Below are 21,931 nucleotides of genomic sequence, written 5' to 3'. Positions count from 1 at the left end.
TAAATACAAAGTTATAAACTAAAATCGAAAAAAGTGGTGTAAATTTTGGTGTCTCGATAATCCTTTCGGCCGATGGACGCCGAAGGCCCGTGATAAGGGACAAAATCTCATTGTATATATCAGAGCTGTCATTACCTGCCTGTTTTTTTATTTTCTTGGTAGATGGATATTCCATAGTTCTTGGTCCAGATATAGACGTTTGTCAAAATATATGAATCCACCTCTGGGGCAAAGAGAAATACCTACAGAGCCGAGCTGAATCTGACCACAATGGCTTACACAAAAGATGACCGTATTGCGTTTGGAGATCAAACTAGGTTAGATCCCTTTGATGTGATTGTAAATGATCTCATCTCAGATTTGGATGGCGATGACTTGACATTTGACGAGATTATCAATCTGTCGAGGACTTCACTCGGCGGGTTGTCCAAAAACAATATACAAAATGCGACCCATTATTTCCAAATTCTGAAGAATAATTTCGGAGAAGAAGACATGCTTGATTTTCTGATCAATGTGACAGATTTTCAAAACTGGCATCGTGACCTAGGCCGTAACAGAGTAGCGGATATGTTAAAAAAGTACAAAACGAAGTTTGTGGAACACAAACGAAGATGTATGCAGATGGACATATTTGATGTAAACTTCGTTGGACGGGAAAATCAAATCAAGGATTTCATCGAAAGCACCGTTCCTGGTAAGAAGAGTTCTTCCGGTTGGAGTACTATAACTAATTATTATATCTAGTGTATAATGTTAAATTAGTATTCAAAGGTAGAATGATATCTTTAATAAGTAATCAAAGTTATAGCATAATGTTTAGTAATTATAGTTAATTTGATATGCTTAATTAGTGACCTCCTGCATCGATACCCCCACCTCAAAATTGAAACACGTTTTAAAAGTTTCAGTGCTAATATTTTGTCTGGCTGGTTGCATCATTAGAGATTAATTGGAAAAGTGATAATTGATATCTGGCTAATTCCGTAAACGTACGTATTTAACGCTCTTTTCATGATCAACATTTTAATCACATACATAAATGATTTAAATTGAAGGGCCATACACTTTTTACTGTTCAGACCAGAGTGTAAAGCGTTCATTTGAGTATCACTTATTTATAATTAGAAAGTTTTTCAGTGACGTAGAAATCATAACTTTTTTAAAAACTCATACGTAATGTTTTATTTGATCTTATTTACAGCTGTGAGCATTTCGGGCGCCGGAGGCATAGGAAAGACTGCTATTGGCAATGAAATTTGTCGTAGACTATGGTCTTCTAAAAAGCACTGGCAGGTTATCAAAATTGATCTAAGGTAAACTAACCCATTGTTTAATAGATTATATTTTGATCAAAATAAATTCTGATGTGGTATGAAATCTCACGTCAGAAAAATAACTTAATTAAGACATTACGGCATTGTTGAGACAATCTGTGATTGAATCGAGAATATCTTACACAAACAATTTTAAATGAATGCAAACATATAACATTTATATAGAAACTTATTAAAGCCTTCTATGTATTCCCAACTTTATCACCATTTTCTTGCATTTTATTACAGAGAGAAAGATTCTATGGGGGATTTGTTGAAGGACATTGTCTTGGAGCTCCAATTGAAAGACGACGGCATGTCATCCGATGACCTATTAAACAGTCTTAAGGATACCAAGGACAGCAAGATGCAAGCCAACATTTTAGACCACCTTAGTAAAATCACTCGCAGTAAGTATTATCAGATGTGTCAAAGTGTTTACCTATATTTATAACGATATGAATAATATAAATAATCATATTTCAAAACATGGCAGAAAAATTCTTTGTCAGAAGATGTTCGTGTCATTTTTTTGTTTATTTTGTTTTAATTATAAAACACCACAATATATTTATCAGGTTTAATTTTTGCTAATGAAATATAGGAATCTATCAATTTCATTTAAGATATAAGATATCGTATATGATAACACTTTTCTAGCAATGATATCACCTTTTTTAGTTTTGGCCAATCAGAGCGATGTTTTTGGTCACTGCATTGAAGTTGGTATGTTTTGCTGTTCTGTCGCAAACGAGGCAAAGGTTAACTAAGCTGGTTTTCTAACAAATATTTTTCATGTGCCTATTTGGTTATCTCTAATTTGGTGTATAAAGCAGATCTGTAAGCGATTACCAAAGAAAAAAAGCACGAGATGTTGAAATACCACGTAAATTCAAAATTTCGTTGTCAAGCGTTACGTGCAACTATCTGACGTCAAAGAACATTTCAATATTTCCCCAACTCTTTTAAACAAATCATTTGTTATTTAGATTTATTTTAATTTGTTCACACTATTATATCCTCCTTAAATCTAATAAAATATTTTTTGGTTTTCTATTCGGGATCATATATACGTTACTTCGGTTTGCTGTAACCTGCATGCTACATTTTAATTAATTCAATAGTCACATGATTCAGAATGCACACATATACTAGACATTGTTATTAAGTTATTATCAGATACATGAAAATTGCGAAATTTCTGGAATCATGGGGCTAGTGCACCTCCCCGTCAAGAGTTTGAATGTTCTTTCGATCACTTTGGAGTTTCCTCAATCGTCTTTAAAATGGATGTCCTTAATATTACTGGCGAGTCCTAGAAGAACGAAACAAAGGTATAGTGCAGTTCAATATTAATGATAATAGTGAAATCGATCAAGACGATAAGTGAAATGGGTGTTCAGATATCGTTAATCATTATACCTATTTAACACCATTGTTATCTCTACAGGAACAATTGTCATGCTGGATAATGTGGACGATATCATTCACAAAAATGAAAATCAGTTTCTACAATTCGTCCAAAAGATATTGGAGAAGTTACGAGATACTTGTAAGGTAAGATTATTTGACATTTCCTTTTACCATCAGAATGATGTAAATGTTAATACTTTGTGAACCCTTTTGTCCTTAAACATGTACCGCACAGCTATGTAAGTATTAAGATTCAAGCGTATTACATTTACAGACCTGTGTAATATGTTATTGATAAGCTAATGAAATATATGGATACTCATTTGATGCAATTCACTGTCGGTGTTTGTACACCGAATTTGGCGTTTTATAAATGGCTTATAATGGTCATTTCAATATAATGGACAAATACAATAACATGAGGTTAACAACTGTAATGTACAGAGTGTTCAGAATACCAATGGAACGCCTTACACGTATTGCACATTTCTAATCTTCATTATGATCTTTTATGATTTTACAGTATTTCTAAACATGTGTTCATTTCTTTTGTTAGTATGGTGAATGTTAATTAAGATACATATCAATTCTTCTTCATACATAGATAAAATTTATACTAAAAGTGACAAGAAAAAGGACATACTTCAGAGCACGAACTATGCGTAGAGCCGTTTCATCATAAGTTGATTGTATGTGCTAGTAGATTTGAACTTGTGTTATCAAAGTTTTGTTCAAACATATTTGTATAATAACATACGCATACTATTCTCATGATAACACGGGTTTATCTCCCACTTCTATTCACCCTCTTTCTGGTGTTAGATACTGCACATGTTGTCTAGATGGAAAGCAAATCACTGTATCTTTGTCCTGATTGATTCAGTGCCTTATTACCTTTAATTATGTACCAAAATATTTTTCTAATTATAAAAAGTAAATTTAATGTATGTTCATTAAAAACTCGTGATTATACAATCACTATACAGAAATTATTCACACTCACATACCGCTACACTTTCAACCATGATGCGGGTAAATTGTCCGTCTTCCAAATTATGTATACATTCAGTACTTTCGGTTTTAAAAAGAGGGTACCATTTACACACGTGAGAGCAGCAATTTGCAGATAAGCCATCTTTAGCTTGGTATTTTGTTTGATACATGAATATGTTGATTACTGACACTGTTTATAAAAACGCAAATATCTTTAGCTGTAGTTCTCGATGTTTGACGTAACCTTCATGCCACGTTTAAATTCACTCGAATAGTGACACGGTTCAGAGCAAAACATGTACTTGACTATATTCTAAATTTATCTGATGTATCAAAATTACGAAATTTTTCTAATTATGGGGCTGCTGCACATTCCCGTCTAGATTTTTACTTTTCTTTTGATCACTTTTGATTTTCCTTAATCGTCTTCTAGGCTTCAAATTTATGCTCTTAACATCACTGAAGAGTCCTAGAAAGACGAAACAGCTGTATGATGCAGTTTAATTCAGTGTTTGGCTCTGCTGTGTCTCACTCTAGATTATGGAAAGGTGTTTTTCACTTGTGTGTTTTTGTACAACCTAAGATAAAAAACAACAATAACAAAAAACAAGGAGACGAAGAAAATACCAACATGTCAACATAAACATAGAAGATAAAAAAAGTAGAGTAAGTCCAGGTGTTCCGGGAAAGTAAGCGTCATGTATACAAATCATTCAACAACAGAACCAAAAGGCAAATTTACGAGTATCAAACACGTCCAACTTCATATCGATCGCACATAGAAATATTTCTCAATTAAATCACTACTAATTAGTACCTTATATCCTTCATTTTGCACTTGTGTTTATATTCCATATACCAGGACCTCTATCTATCTTTCTAATTTAAGATATACAGCTTGAGATCTGTTGAAAACTACACTTTTGACCATGTTAATTGTATCATTACTTACTCAGAATTAATCAATTCTGCTGGCTTTTTGTTACGTCGCCACGTATACTGTACTTTCGTGATGATTTCTCTGAAAATCTCCGACAAGTAAAAACCTACTTTATTGGATATTATTTGCTTTTGTTTGTTGTAAAAAAAGTTTCCAGTTTGCTCGCAATTTATCGCATACACATTCACGATAAAAAAGAGTATATCATTAATGTCACCGTGAAATAAAATGCAACTTCCTTTTCCATCAATGATTTCCTTCTGTAAATCACATTGATGAGTGTGTTCCTGATTATTGTTACACCTCTGCTGTTGTTTTCTCAGAAACTACCATTCAAACACTTGTTTCGAAGACCTCGGTGACATTAGTATTGGTACTTTTTCTTCGATAAGATATTGCCTTGTTTGTGAATTCTTGTTAAGACACCTGTGTTTGTCGTTCATTTGTCATGTATTTTTTTTATTTTCATGAAGTCTTCGTAAGGTGTTGGTAGATACCGTTCGTCTTACTGGGGTGGAAGTAGTATATCAGGAGTTCATTACGGTCGCAATGTTTTATTGATGAATGGCATATCTTGGTCTTTGCGTCTGGTCAAAATGCAACGAGCATGTCGCTAACCAGCTATTTTGTCGACAGGTTGTCCTTGAGTACGCTTTTCGTCATGTTGTCGTTAGGTTCATAATATGTTGAATAATTTGTCGTCCTGTCCTGGTACGACTGTGTTTACCTCGTCAACGTTGACTGCGTCTCTCGTGTTAGCGCACTTGCTTGTATTATCAGGTTTGAGAATGGAGTGTAGACTTGTTAAATGAACTTACTGTCCGTTTGTTCGTGTTCAGTATCCCCACAGACCCAACACTTCCAATCTTTTGGACATTCCAAGAATGTGTGACCTTCTTGTACGCATTTTGAATTTCTTATCGGATATGTCTTTGTTTTGTGACACAATTTATCCCTTATAAAATACCATTGTTCATTTTCCCATTTGAAACTTTCGGAGGATAGGGGTTTTGAGTGAAATGACTTCAATTATACCAAAGCGATCCCCCTGGTCACAGTTCACTAATTTGCCTCTAAAGCGTAAGGCGCATTACATAGCCAGTTGTATCAGCACCTTGCTGTTCAAAGGTTTGGTTTTAATTCTTACCTCTGTGGTGTTCTATGTCAAGCCTATTCGGATGGGTTTTTAAAATGTCCAATGTGAAGTCAGGAAGGGGAATTCCATGCGGTATTGTGGATCTGTCCGTCTTTCTCAAAAGAAAGACACTTCTCAGAAAAACACCATAGGGATTCCGCCATATTTGATCCTAACTGTCGGTTCATTTCTAAAGTTTTGTTAAAATTCTTCATGTTACAACAAAGTTACCTGTCACTTATTTGGTTTTTTTCCTGAATTGTTTTCTGTCCTTGGGTTGATTTCATTAAAGCATTTCATTTTTAAACCCTAAATATCCACCTTTATTTACAGTTTTTTGGTACTGTTGAAAATCCGCCTGAGATGATTTTTAACGTTTGCGCTAGGTTCCTCGAATGATCGTGGTATTTTTGGGAACATGTCTAGTTTTGCTATCAAACATGTATCATTACCGGGAGCAGGTATTGTGTTTCTCACTGTCTAATGTCATTTCAGGGAAGTGCTTTGGTGTTGCTCACAACCCTATGTCATTTCTATTCACGATTCTGGGCCATTTTCGTGCCAACATATAGTGTTATTGACAACCCTCCTTAAGTAATAGCTCTGGCTTGTTTCATAGTTCGTTGGTGTTGATAATATAAGGATGAGTGGGATCATAGTCCACTGGTGTTATTCTTTTGACAGGTCCGTATCATCGTTACAAACCGTGTAAACCTGCGTGACATCTTCGAAAGAACAATGCCTCACATGAGGGATTTAATACGTAATTTGGAAGTTGGACCGTTAGACAGGCATCCCGCAAAGGAGCTAATCAGAAAGTGTACTCCCAAGGTATAAAGACAATTTGGGCACGATGAATGACTTCATCAGCAAGATATTTCACTGCCCTTATAGCTTGAACGTTCGTTTCTTTATATAATCAAATATGTTATTAGATATTCCAAAATGGTTATCAAAACATTGTGAGAAATTGAAGAAAAAGTCTAGAAAGCTTGAAAATGTAATAAATATTCAACACAATTTTAACGTATTAAATTTATTCATAAACTTGATTTGATGTTTGGTAGCTGTCTGTGTAGAGCACAATCGCATAAAAATATACTCAACCAAAAAAGAAACGCACAATTAAAATATATGAAGGGACAAGTCTACTATTTACAATATTGCAGAAGAAAAGTCTGTGTGACGTCGCTCGTGTCGTCAGTAGTTACTCAAAGTGGGATATCCGCAAAAAACAAAATGACAATTAAGTACCAGGTGTGGAGACACGATTCTCTACACGGAGTCTCTTATGTATTGAATTCATGAGAACATTAATTCGCCTCAAGGGAATTTTGTTCCATTCTTGTGTTAATGCTGCGATCAACTGGACGTTTCCTACTACGCCTGTCCAGATCACCCCACAGATGCTCGATGGGAGACATGTCGGGGTTATTTTGGGGCAATTCTAGAGGCTGAACGTAGTTGCCATGAGTAAAGTACGTCAGAATCTGGCAATATGCAACACTTGCCATTACAGAAGCCCCACCGAATACATCGCGTTCAACCACGCATGCGTCGGCAACACGCTCAACGCGTCTGCGATATGCTTTTTTTTCTTCCGTCTGACCGATACAGACAGTATCTAGACTCGTCAGTGAACATCACACGCCTCCACCGACGCATCCAAACCCTATTCGGGTCATATCTGCGCATTCAGTCAAGACGCACTTGCCGCCTCCGTGGAGTCAGAGGTGACCTGACATAAGGTCAGCACGCAATGATTATATCGGCACTCAAGCGGTTCCTGGAAGTTTGAGCACTAATAAGTATGCCATGAGTACCTTAGGTACGCGACACAGTCTCTATAGCAGTTCTGAATCTGTTGTGCAAATGCGGCAATCGAATCGTCCTCTCTTGTCGTGCGGTCGTTACACGCGGAAGACCACTCCTGTGACGATGGGAAACTAACCCAGTAGCATGGAAAAGTGTATAGACGGTTAATTGTACACGGGGTATTGCCAAACTACCGTGCGACAGCAGTTTGGCTATGACCATCCATCAACATCGCAGTTGTGCTACCCTTCTGAATTTGCGTTAAGCATAGCATTTCGGTCAATGGAGAAATCAAAATGCCAACGTGGCTGAACTTAGAGTATCCGTTGAAATTATTCGTTTGAAAAACCAATTAGGCTTGGTTTGATCACGCCGCGTGATTTGGACTTAGGTAGCTCATTAAATCAGACAATGACATCGTCATGCTTGGATGATTCAAGGGTAGAATGATGAGAAGGGTGATAATTCTTGATGTAATATCTGACCAAATATTTCAGTATTTCCTTCCAGCTAAGGTGAACTGCAGGGGGACTTTGAGCGTTTCTTTTTTGTTGAGCATATTAAGTAACAAATAAAAGATGTTATCCAGTAAATAAGTGTTGCCTTTAACACCAATTTGATACTTATTCTGATTTGAATTAATTTGCATGTAAAGGTAAGGACTGAAATGTGCTCAGTTTAGTACGGTTGACAGTAAAATGCACTTAATTCATGTCTCTTCAGGACTTAGTCTCAGAAGCAGAATGCGACAGTCTTGTTACACTGACTGATGGCATTCCTCTAGCTTTACGAACAATATGTAGTATTCTGAGAAGCTGCTGTAGACAGGTGAAACCAGTTGAAATTATTAATCATCTGAGAAAAAATAGAGTAATCAACATGGACAGAATGGAGAAATGCCTCCAGGAGAGTTATGATAGACTTGACGAAAACATGAAGAACATTCTGATGCAGCTTACTTTGTTCAAGACCTCATCCTTTGACATTGATGCAGCCGATGCCGTTCTGAAGGAAGACAATGCTCCATATTCACCAGTTCTTAATACAAAGATGAATCTATTCCACTTGAAAAGCCGTCATCTCATTGAAATCCACGATATGACTGTTCAGACAGAGGGAAACTTGGAGCGGAACACAACACAAGAAAGACCTCCAGGTTTGGGAGACAGTGACAGAAACATCCTGTACTCTCTTCATCCTCGAATGTTTGAATTTCTAATTCAACGTAAAAGTGAGTTTTCAAATGTCATGGAGCCCGCCAGAATAAGGTTTGTGGAGTACATGGAAAATATCATTGGAATTATAGGAAAGGAACAAGAAAATTCTTACTACAGTGTTGGATCTTACATGAGAGAGTATAACGTACATGTCCAGAGCTATTTTGATATGATACAGGAAATTACAGATGATTATGACACTGGCCGGTCAAACATCCAAGCGTCAAACAGAATATTGGCGATAGGAAGACGTACCCTTACACAAAACAGACAGCTGCGATGGCTTGAGTGGGTAACACACAAAGCGGAGCAAAATAACGAAATCGATAAATTGTTCTTTTTCCGTGGCTACATGATACAGTTGCTGACTGAAATGGATGATACTACACGCATATCTGACATTATACATGTTACCGAAGAAAAACTTGATGAGGCCAACAGCAGATCCGACACCGCCATAAAAGTAGCTCTAGGAAACTACTACTACAGGAAAGCTATTTACTTCAGAAAAATTGAAAGACGACATGATATCTTAAAAAGCTTGGACAGAGCAAAGAAGTATTTAGAGGACAAAGAACTCCAACAGGTAATGGAGAGGAATGAAAATCTAAATATGATTCTTGCCAATGTCTTTAATGACCTTGGTTGTTATTTCTATCTCTACGACAATGACAAATGCAGAAAGTATCATGAAGAGGCAATAGAAAGGGCATCTCTATGGAGACGTTTTACTGAAGAAGAGCATCCAGATGTAGATCGGTTCAGGAACAACCGCGCTGTTTGTTTGTTAAAAGAAATATTGGATAATACTTCAAAAGATTCATCACGTGATCAGTACATTAACGAGACTCTGGAACATTTCGACAGGGCAATAGCAGAGGGAAGAAGGCGTGGCACAGATAACACAGACGATCATGCTGAAGCTTTGAGAAACAGATCAATCTTGTACCTTCAATTAAAAAGGTATGAGGAAGCAAAAGCTGATGCAAAAAAAAGTCTTGAAGTACGAGAAAAGATTCTGAAGGAGCCCCATGTGTATTTGACATTAAGTTATAGCCTTATTGCCCGTATCCTGTTTAACTGGGGAGACCAGAGGATCCGTGACGATAAAATAGGTTCGTATTCATGTTACACTTAATCAATGGTTTGTTTCGTGTCCATAGTTAGGTTATGTGACCATTTGGTTTTGTCGGCTTAACACGTTGTCTACTTCTTCAAACTCGCTGGAATTGACCAGAGAAATTCAGAGTGTTGCTGATACTGGTCAAAATGGGGAGCACTGGATTAAGGCATCAATTTTCTAATTCCGAAATCCTTACATAACGGGGTCGAATATCTGATGGTAAAAAGATAGAAACCTTATACAGAAGTGGAAAATTTTTATTGTCCGGTGGCCAGAGCTCGCCATGCAATAATATGACAAAATCTCAGGGTGACTTATTGCGATCCCGGCGACGTGCGTCGTAAACTTTTAATATTTCGGACTTCTTCTGGAAAACGCCGGAACCGATTTCAATGAAATTTAACAAAAATCATCCATGGCTAAAGGCTTCCCAAACTCTAATTGGTATGGTCCCCAAACCCAAGGAGCCTGAGGGGCGGGGCAAAAAATGGGTAGGAATGATTGAAACAGGGGTTAAATTTAATATATTTTATATAGGAAAATTATATTTTTGAACATTTTGAATTTGTTTATTTTCTATTGGAAATATTTTAGACTAAGTAGGAATTATAAGTGTAAGATGGCAATTTAAAATGCTTATAGTGACCCCGGCTGACTGGCGGGGTCAAAAACGGGTCAATTTGACTGAATTCTTTTAAATCTTCTTCTCAATACCCAGAGAAAAATATAACCAAATACTCTTCATGCATGGACGTGTCTTACGGTGCGTTACCAAAATAGTAAATTTCATAATCCTAGGGTCTCTAATTTCCACTTGGGGAGGGGATAGAATTTACAATATTTTATGTAGGAAAATTTTATTTTTGAGCATTTTTTTTATTTTCTTTCAGAAATAGTTCAAATTTGGTTAGAATTATAAGAAAAACTGACAGTTTGATGAGAAGCATATATTGACCTCGGTTGACCCCAGGGGCTGATGGGCGGAGCCAAAAATCGGTCAAATTGAATGTAGTTCAAGTTATCGTACTTTTTATCCCCCGCCCGACGAATATGGAGGGGGTATTCAAATGGGTCCCTTTCGTCCATCCGACCGTCCGTCCGGATACTGCTTTCTGCATGATATCTTTTGAGGGACTGTTTTTATGGAACTGGGTTGTTACGCTTGTTACCTTTATCCATTGATTATCGGCAAATTCTGCACATATTTAATGAGACTGCTGTGACCTGATTGGCTCATTTTCGACCGGCATCGTGCATCGTGGGCTGTGCACCGTGCGTCCGTAAACAATTTTTGAATTTTTCTCAAAAACCTCTGATCAGTTTCAGTGAAATTTTTCAGAAACCTTCTCAGGCCTAATATGAGCGAAAATGTGAATTATACATTCCCAACCCCACAGTGGCCCGAGGACGGGGCTTATCTGATAAGACCATCAAGTCCACTAGGACTCTTGTTATCTATGTACGCCCATAGTTATTACTGTTGTGAAAGTAAAATATTGGTTTCTATGCATGAGTGAAGATCATGGCAGTTTCTTTGGTTCTAATGTATCTCGTTCTAAATCTGTATTAAAAAGTGTTATTCACTTGTGTGTCTTTTATAAGTCTTCCAGATCACATGCGGTAGACAATGCAGATTGATATTGATGCTCTTTTGAAGTGATCAGATACATGAAAACAATAAGAGAGGTTGCCTATATCAGTGACTTTGTGCAAAGTTAAAGTTCACTATCAAAGATGATATGGAACAAATGTTTGAATTGTTCTACATCATCTCTGAAAGTGAACGTAATGTTAAATTAGTGATGGATCACAGACCAATGATCATATATCACAAAGTCTTAACTTTTTTATAAAATATTTGTGTCTTAAACAGCTGAAGGTTATAGCCTCCTTCAACAATCTGTCACTTACTATGACAAAACAATGGAAAAGATGATGGAAGGAGGGATGCCCACAGATCATGATGAATATCCTGACATCAAGAGATTCCACCTACTAGCTGTCAAAAGAACAGACGCAAACAGGAAATCCCGGTTACAACAGGAGTATTCGGTAAGAAGAAGACATATAACATCCAAGGCGTCACGGGAACATCTGGATAGTCGACACCATCCTGTAGTTGTATGTCGTAGACACATCAAGAGAGTCGACTCAATCCTATAGTTGTAGGTCATAGACACATCAGGAGAGTCGACACCATCCTGTAATTGTAGGTCATAGACACATCAAGAGAGTTCGACACCTTCCTGTAGTTGTAGGTCATAGACACATCAGGAGAGTCGACACCATCCTATAGTTGTATGTCATAGACACATCAAGAGAGTCGACTCAATCCTACAGTTGTAGGTCATAGACATCAAGAGAGTCGACACCATCCTGTAGTTGTATGTCATAGACACCTCAAGAGAGTCGACACCATCCTATAGTTGTAGGTCATAGACATCAGGAGAGTCGACACCATCCTATAGTTGTAGGTCATAGACATCAGGAGAGTCGACACCATCCTATAGTTGTAAGTCATAGACATCAGGAGAGTCGACACCATCCTATAGTTGTAGGTCATAGACATCAGGAGAGTCGACACCATCCTATAGTTGTAAGTCATAGACATCAGGAGAGTCGACACCATCCTACAGTTGTAGATCATAGACACATCAAGAAAGTCGACACCTTTCTATAGTTGTAGGCCATAGACACATCAGGAGAGTCGACACCATCCTATAGTTGTAGGTCATAGACACATCAGGAGAGTCGACACCTTCCTGTAGTTGTAGGTCAGACACTTTAGGAGGGTCAACACCATCATAAAGTTGTAGGTCATATACACATCAGGAGAGATGACACCATCCTATAGTTGTAGGTCATACACATCAGAAGAGTCGACACCATCATACAGTTGTAGGTCGTAGACACATCAAGAGAGCTTACACCATCCTATAGTTGTAGGTCATAGACACATCAAGAGAGCTTACACCATCCTATAGTTGTAGGTCATACACATCAGCAGAGTCGACACCATCCTATATTTGTAGGTCATAGACACATCAAGAGAGCTTACACCATCCTATAGTTGTAGGTCATAGACATCAGGAGAGTCGACACCATCCTATAGTTGTAGGTCATAGACACATCAGCAGAGTCGACACCATCCTATAGTTGTAGGTCATAGACACATCAGCAGAGTCGACACCATCCTATAGTTGTAGGTCATAGACATCAGGAGAGTCGACACCATCCTGTAGTTGTAGGTCATAGACACATCAAGAGAGTCGACACCATCCTATAGTTGTAGGTCATACACATCAGAAGAGTCGACACCATCATACAGTTGTAGGTCATAGACACATCAAGAGAGTCGACACCATCCTATAGTTGTAGGTCATAGACATCAGGAGAGTCGACACCATCATATATTTGTAGGTCATAGACACATCAGGAGAGTCGACACCATCCTATAGTTGTAGGTCAGAGACATCAGGAGAGTCGACACCATCCTATAGTTGTAGGTCATAAACACATCAGGAGAGTCGACACCTTTCTATAGTTGTAGGTCATAGACACATCAGGAAGGTTGACTTATGTTTTTTTTCATTTTCATGTTGCGGGACTGAAACGAAACTCGTTAAATGATTAGAAAGAAAAATAAAGAACAAATGAATAAATACATTTACATGATAGGAATTCACAGACTTAATTAGAATTTTATATATTTCATTCACATATGGCACGATCTTACGAAAATGCATGTTTATGTTCTACATTTACAGAGATTTGAATGTATACCATCGACTATTGTATCCAACTGTAGCGTGAGTTCTGAAGATTCTGATAGTTTGCTTGATAGTGCAGAGGAGAGTTACAGCAGTGACGATCTGACAAATGAAAAAGAGACGGACAGTTCTCAGTACTCTTCTGATTCCAAAAAGAATAAGGAGTTACAAGTAGATGTAAGGAAGACTATTGATGACACCCAGCACTTCCCAACTCCAGTTTACCGAAATAAAGAAAGATATGAACGCCAGGAGTCCGGATACGTCAGTGGAGCAAGTGTACGCTCTCGACGTTTGTCCAGACAAGAATCATTTGAGATTCTTGAACGACCTAGACTAACATCAAATACTTCAGGGTCTTCAGAAGATGTCTTTTCAAGGAAACCAAGTTCACTGGAAATGTCAATGGAAGAAATAATGGCCAGTACAAGCAAGCGTAAGTTCATAAGGAATGGTCGGATTCTAGACATCTGTCCATACTGACAAGTCAGTGTTGTTTTATATCTAGACATCTGTCCATACCGACAAGTCAGTGTTGTTTTATATCTATACATTTGTCCATACTGATGAGTTTGTGTTGTTATATATCTATATATCTGTCCATACCGACAAGTCAGTGTTGTTTTATATCTAGACATCTGTCCATACTGACAAGTCAGTGTTGTTTTATATCTAGACATCTGTCCATACCGACAAGTCAGTGTTGTTTTATATCTAGACATCTGTCCATACTGATGAGTTTGTGTTGTTTTATATCTAGACATCTGTCCATACTGACAAGTCAGTGTTGTTTTATATCTAGACATCTGTCCATACTGACAAGTCAGTGTTGTTTTATATCTATATATCTGTCCATACTGACAAGTCAGTGTTGTTTTATATCAATAGACTAGACATCTGTCCATACTGACAAGTCAGTGTTGTTTTATATCTATAAATCTGTCCATACTGACAAGTCAGTGTTGTTTTATATCTAGACATCTGTCCATACTGACAAGTCAGTGTTGTTTTATATCTATATATCTGTCCATACTGACAAGTCAGTGTTGTTTTATATCTATATATCTGTCCATACTGACAAGTCTGTGTTGTTTTATATCTATATATCTGTCCATACTGACAAGTCTGTGTTGTTTTATATCTATATATCTGTCCATACTGACAAGTCAGTGTTGTTTTATATCTATATATCTGTCCATACTGACAAGTCAGTGTTGTTTTATATCTAGACATCTGTCCATACTGACAAGTCAGTGTTGTTTTATATCTATATATCTGTCCATACTGACAAGTCAGTGTTGTTTTATATCTATACATCTGTCCATACTGACAAGTCAGTGTTGTTTTATATCTAGACATCTGTCCATACTGACAAGTCAGTGTTGTTTTATATCTATATATCTGTCCATACCGACAAGTCAGTGTTGTTTTATATCTAGACATCTGTCCATACTGACAAGTCAGTGTAGTTTTATATCTAGATATCTGTCCATACTGACAAGTCAGTGTTGTTTTATATCTAGACATCTGTCCATACTGACAAGTCAGTGTTGTTTTATATCTAGACATCTGTCCATACTGACAAGTCAGTGTTGTTTTATATCTAGACATCTGTCCATACTGTGTTGTTTTATATCTAGACATCTGTCCATACTGACAAGTCAGTGTTGTTTTATATCTAGACATCTGTCCATACTGACAAGTCAGTGTTGTTTTATATCTATATATCTGTCCATACTGACAAGTCAGTGTTGTTTTATATCTATATATCTGTCCATACTGACAAGTCTGTGTTGTTTTATATCTATATATCTGTCCATACTGACAAGTCAGTGTTGTTTTATATCTATATATCTGTCCATACTGACAAGTCAGTGTTGTTTTATATCTATATATCTGTCCATACTGACAGGTCAGTGTTGTTTTATATCTATATATCAGTCCATACTGACAAGTCAGTGTTGTTTTATATCTATATATCTGTCCATACTGACAAGTCTGTGTTGTTTTATATCTAGACATCTGTCCATACTGACAAGTCAGTGTTGTTTTATATCTATCTGTCCATATACTGACAAGTCAGTGTTGTTTTATATCTAGACATCTGTCCATACTGACAAGTCAGTGTTGTTTTATATCTATATATCTGTCCATACTGACAAGTCAGTGTTGTTTTATATCTATATATCTGTCCATACTGACAAGTCAGTGTTGTTTTATATCTATATATCTGTCCATACTGACAAGTCAGTGTTGTTTTATATCTAGACATCTGTCCATACTGACAAGTCAGTGTTTTTTTTTATATCTAGACATCTGTCCATACTGACAAGTCAGTGTTGTTTTATATCTAGACATCTGTCCATACTGACAAGTCAGTGTTGTTTTATATCTAGACATCTGTCCATACTGACAAGTCAGTGTTGTTTTATATCTAGACATCTGTCCATACTGACAAGTCAGTGTTGTTTTATATCTAGACATCTGTCCATACTGACAAGTCAGTGTTGTTTTATATCTATACATCTGTCCATACTGACAAGTCAGTGTTGTTTTATATCTATATATCTGTCCATACTGATGAGTTTGTGTTGTTTTATATCTAGACATCTGTCCATACTGATGAGTCAGTGTTGTTTTATATCTAGACATCTGTCCATACTGACAAGTCAGTGTTGTTTTATATCTAGACATCTGTCCATACTGAAAAGTCTGTGTTGTTTTATATCTAGACATCTGTCCATACTGACAAGTCAGTGTTGTTTTATATCTATATATCATCTGTCCATACTGACAAGTTCTAGACATCTGTCCATACTGACAAGTCAGTGTTGTTTTATATCTAGACATCTGTCCATACTGACAAGTCAGTGTTGTTTTATATCTAGACATCTGTCCATACTGACAAGTCTGTGTTGTTTTATATCTAGACATCTGTCCATACTGACAAGTCAGTGTTGTTTTATATCTAGACATATGTCCATATATCTAGACATATGTCCATACTGACACGTCTGTGTTGTTTTATATCTAGACATCTATCCATACTGACAATTCAGTGTTGTTTTATATCTAGACATCTGTCCATACCGACAAGTCAGTGTTGTTTTATATCTAGACATCTGTCCATACTGACAAGTCAGTGTTGTTTTATATCTAGACATCTGTCCATACTGATCAGTCAGTGTTTTTTTTTATATCTAGACATCTGTCCATACTGACAAGTCAGTGTTGTTTTATATCTATATATCTGTCCATACTGACAAGTCAGTGTTGTTTTATATCTAGACATCTGTCCATACTGACAAGTCAGTGTTGTTTTATATCTAGACATCTGTCCATACTGACAAGTCAGTGTTGTTTTATATCTAGACATCTGTCCATACTGACAAGTCAGTGTTGTTTTATATCTATATATCTGTCCATACTGATCAGTCAGTGTGTTTTATATCTAGACATCTGTCCATACTGATAAGTCAGTGTTGTTTTATATCTAGACATCTGTCCATACTGACAAGTCAGTGTTGTTTTATATCTAGACATCTGTCCATACTGACAAGTCAGTGTTGTTTTATATCTAGACATCTGTCCATACTGACAAGTCAGTGTTTTTTTATATCTAGACTGTCCATACTGACAAGTCAGTGTTTTTGTTTTATATCTAGACATCTGTCCATACTGACAAGTCAGTGTTGTTTTATATCTAGTTTTATATCTAGACATCTGTCCATACGACAAGTCAGTGTTGTTTTATATCTAGACATCTGTCCATACTGACAAGTCAATATCTAGACATCTGTCCATACTGTCAGTGTTGTTTTATATCTAGACATCTGTCCATACTGACAAGTCAGTGTTGTTTTATATCTAGACATCTGTCCATACTGACAAGTCAGTGTTGTTTTATATCTAGACATCTGTCCATACTGACAAGTCAGTGTTGTTTTATATCTAGACATCTGTCCATACTGACAAGTCAGTGTTGTTTTATATCTAGACATCTGTCCATACTGACAAGTCAGTGTTGTTTTATATCTAGACATCTGTCCATACTGACAAGTCAGTGTTGTTTTATATCTAGACATCTGTCCATACTGACAAGTCAGTGTTGTTTTATATCTATATATCTGTCCATACTGATGAGTCTGTGTTGTTTTATATCTAGACATCTGTCCATACTGACAAGTCAGTGTTGTTTTATATCTAGACATCTGTCCATACTGACAAGTCAGTGTTGTTTTATATCTAGACATCTGTCCATACTGACAAGTCAGTGTTGTTTTATATCTAGACATCTGTCCACACTGACAAGTCAGTGTTGTTTTATATCTATATATCTGTCCATACTGACAAGTCAGTGTTGTTTTATATCTAGACATCTGTCCGTACTGACAAGTCAGTGTTGTTTTATATCTAGACATCTGTCCATACTGACAAGTCAGTGTTGTTTTATATCTATACATTTGTCCATACTGTGTTGTTTTATATCTAGACATCTGTCCATACTGACAAGTCAGTGTTGTTTTATATCTAGACATCTGTCCATACTGACAAGTCAGTGTTGTTTTATATCTAGACATCTGTCCATACTGACAAGTCTGTGTTGTTTTATATCAAGACATCTGTCCATACTGACAAGTCAGTGTTGTTTTATATCTAAACATCTGTCCATACTGACAAGTCAGTGTTTTTTTTTATATCTAGACATCTGTCCATACTGACAAGTCAGTGTTGTTTTATATCTAGACATCTGACCATAATGACAGGTCAGTGTTGTTTTATATCTAGACATCTGTCCATACTGACAAGTCAGTGTTGTTTTATATCTAGACATCTGTCCATACTGACAAGTCAGTGTTGTTTTATATCTAGACATCTGTCCATACTGACAAGTCAGTGTTGTTTTATATCTAGACATCTGTCCATACTGACAAGTCAGTGTTGTTTTATATCTAGACATCTGTCCATACTGACAAGTCAGTGTTGTTTTATATCTAGACATCTGTCCATACCGACAAGTCAGTGTTGTTTTATATCTAGACATCTGTCCATACATGTCCTATACTGACAAGTCAGTGTTGTTTTATATCTAGACATCTGTCCATACTGACAAGTCAGTGTTGTTTTATATCTAGTCTGTCCATACTGACAAGTCAGTGTTGTTTTATATCTAGACATCTGTCCATACTGACAAGTCAGTGTTGTTTTATATCTAGACATCTGTCCATACTGACAAGTCAGTGTTGTTTTATATCTAGACATCTGTCCATACTGACAAGTCAGTGTTGTTTTATATCTAGTGTGTTTTATATCTAGACATCTGTCCATACTGACAAGTCAGTGTTGTTTTATATCTAGACATCTGTCCATACAGACAAGTCAGTGTTGTTTTATATCTAGACATCTGTCCATACTGACAAGTCAGTGTTGTTTTATATCTAGACATCTGTCCATACTGACAAGTCAGTGTTGTTTTATATATCTACAAGTCAGTGTTGTTTTATATCTAGACATCTGTCCATACAAGTCAGTGTGATATCTATATATCTGTCCATACTGACAAGTCAGTGTTGTTTTATATCTAGACATATGTCTACACTGACACGTGTTGTTTTATATCTAGACATCTGTCCATACTGACAAGTCAGTGTTGTTTTATATCTATACATCTGTCCATACTGACAAGTCTGTGTTGTTTTATATCTAGACATCTGTCCATACTGACAAGTCAGTGTTGTTTTATATCTAGACATCTGTCCATACTGACAAGTCAGTGTTGTTTTATATCTAGACATCTGTCCATACTGACAAGTCAGTGTTGTTTTATATCTAGACATCTGTCCATACTGACAAGTCAGTGTTGTTTTATATCTAGACATCTGTCCATACTGACAAGTCAGTGTTGTTTTATATCTAGACATCTGTCCATACTGACAAGTCAGTGTTGTTTTATATCTAGACATCTGTCCATACTGACAAGTCAGTGTTGTTTTATATCTAGACATCTGTCCATACTGACAAGTCAGTGTTGTTTTATATCTAGACATCTGTCCATACTGACAAGTCTGTGTTGTTTTGTGTTGTTTTATATCTAGACATCTGTCCATACTGACAAGTCAGTGTTGTTTTATATCTAGACATCTGTCCATACCGACAAGTCAGTGTTGTTTTATATCTAGACATCTGTCCATACCGACAAGTCAGTGTTGTTTTATATCTAGACATCTGTCCATACTGACAAGTCAGTGTTGTTTTATATCTAGACATCTGTCCATACTGACAAGTCAGTGTTGTTTTATATCTAGACATCTGTCCATACTGACAAGTCAGTGTTGTTTTATATCTAGACATCTGTCCATACTGACAAGTCAGTGTTGTTTTATATCTAGACATCTGTCCATACTGACAAGTCAGTGTTGTTTTATATCTAGACATCTGTCCATACTGATGAGTCTGAGTTGTTTTACAAACATCGGGAATGAAGACTAATCAATTATGGATGCTGATAGAGATTTCAGTAGGAACCGTGGATATATCTTGATTGCAATATTTAAATACCTATATCTACAGAAAAGTTTACCTTATACTAATCTGGTAGGCTCTATCCAGAAATTATGTAATACACATATCTTAAGTCAAAGGCAGAACCTACTCTTTATCTAGAAGATTCAGGGCTTATGAAAAGTATGTCATACTAATGAGTGCTGTGAGAAACCAAAGTGAGGGAGAGTCCAGTGGTTTTACTACTTTCACATTTAAACAGTAACTGTCTTTGGTCTAGTTATGAGTTCCTTTATCAATGACGTCACATGTCTTTCTTAGTAACAGGTTACAAAGTAACATGATGGACCGAATCACTGTATTGATAATAATATTTGTCTTCCAATCATGCATGTGATCTTTCCACACGGTAACAATAATAATCTGATGTTAAAAATAAGATAGTAAAAAGCTTAGCACACAACAATGTTTCTGTTGACAGGAAGAAGCCGTATTCACCAGGTCGATAAACACCAGGGGAAGCGGTTAAGCAGAGATAGCAGTGATAGGGGGACCCTTCACGTTACAGGGCGGAAAAAAGACAACACACCTGAAGATCACAGCAGAGAAGGTGACTCAGAACCAGTGGTCAAGGTTAGAAAGAAGGACAGGTGTCAGCGTGAAACTGATGTTTGTAATTCTGATAGCGACAGTTAAAATAAGTAAGCTTCTCAACTCATTTTGTCTCAAGGATCATATTAGGTGTTGGGGATATGATGTTTCTGACAAACTCTTTGTCATTAAAGTAATCATTTTCATTTTGAAAATTGTTTCTTTCAGATACACTTCTTTAAGTGGATATTGGTTAATGAACAGCCATCAATGTATTGAGTGATACCATCTTTTGAGTTGTATTGTGTGAGGCTATCTCTAGAATTATATCAAATGATTCCATCCCTAGAATTATATTTCAAGATATCATTCCTTGAATAATACTTAGTGATACCACCTCAGAATGATATGTATTGCCACATTCCTTAGAGTAATTTGTGAAGTGATATCATTCCTAGAGTTATGTTTGGTGAAACCATCCATAGAATAATATTTAATCATAACACTTTTAGCATTATTTGGAGTGTACTACTCCCTACCATTACATTTTGCAGTATCATCCCTAGATTTATGTTAAATGATATCATCTGTCGAACTACACTTAGTGACATGATACCTAGAATCACATTTTGTGACATGATCCGTAGAATAACATTTAGTGACGTTATCTCTAGAATTATATTTAGTGACATGATCCCTACAATCATATTTAGTGACATGATCCCTATAATTATATTTAGTGACATGATCCCTTGAATAACATTTAGTGACATGATACCTAGAATTACATTTAGTGACATGATCCGTAGAATAACATTTAGTGACATGATCTCTAGAATTATGTTTAGTGACATGATCCCTACAACTATATTTAGTGACATGATCCCTAGAATAACATTTAGTGTCATGATACCTAGAATTACATTTAGTGACATGATCCCTAGAATTATATTTAGTGACAAGATCTCTGAAATTGCATTTTGTTACATGATCTCTAGAATTCTGTTAAGTGATCTCATTAATAAAATTATATCTAGATATATCATTCCAAGAAGTGTTAACTGAAGGGTAGCATCATTGATATAAAAACCAGAAATAATGTTTATTTTTATATAAT

The 21,931-nt window shown here is 36.4% G+C and overlaps 1 protein-coding gene across 1 annotated transcript; it reads left to right on the top strand.

The window, feature by feature from the left end:
* The first annotated feature begins 270 nt into the window (after window positions 1–270).
* Window positions 271–20,919, top strand: LOC132545765 (uncharacterized). The gene is made up of 9 exons (XM_060209454.1): window positions 271–715; window positions 1,205–1,316; window positions 1,566–1,726; window positions 2,767–2,873; window positions 6,482–6,628; window positions 8,336–9,944; window positions 11,826–12,004; window positions 13,720–14,158; window positions 20,705–20,919. The coding sequence occupies exons 1-9, from the start codon at window positions 271–273 to the stop codon at window positions 20,917–20,919; spliced, it is 3,414 nt and encodes a 1,137-aa protein (XP_060065437.1).
* The last annotated feature ends 1,012 nt before the right edge of the window (window positions 20,920–21,931 follow it).

Source organism: Ylistrum balloti, unplaced genomic scaffold (assembly GCF_031769215.1).
Source record: "Ylistrum balloti isolate Yb309-2 unplaced genomic scaffold, AGI_CSIRO_Ybal_v1 Utg369856, whole genome shotgun sequence".
Taxonomy (NCBI): Eukaryota; Metazoa; Mollusca; class Bivalvia; order Pectinida; family Pectinidae; genus Ylistrum; species Ylistrum balloti.
The sequence above is the reverse complement of the archived record's forward strand: the minus strand, read 5'-3'. Positions and strand labels throughout refer to the sequence as shown.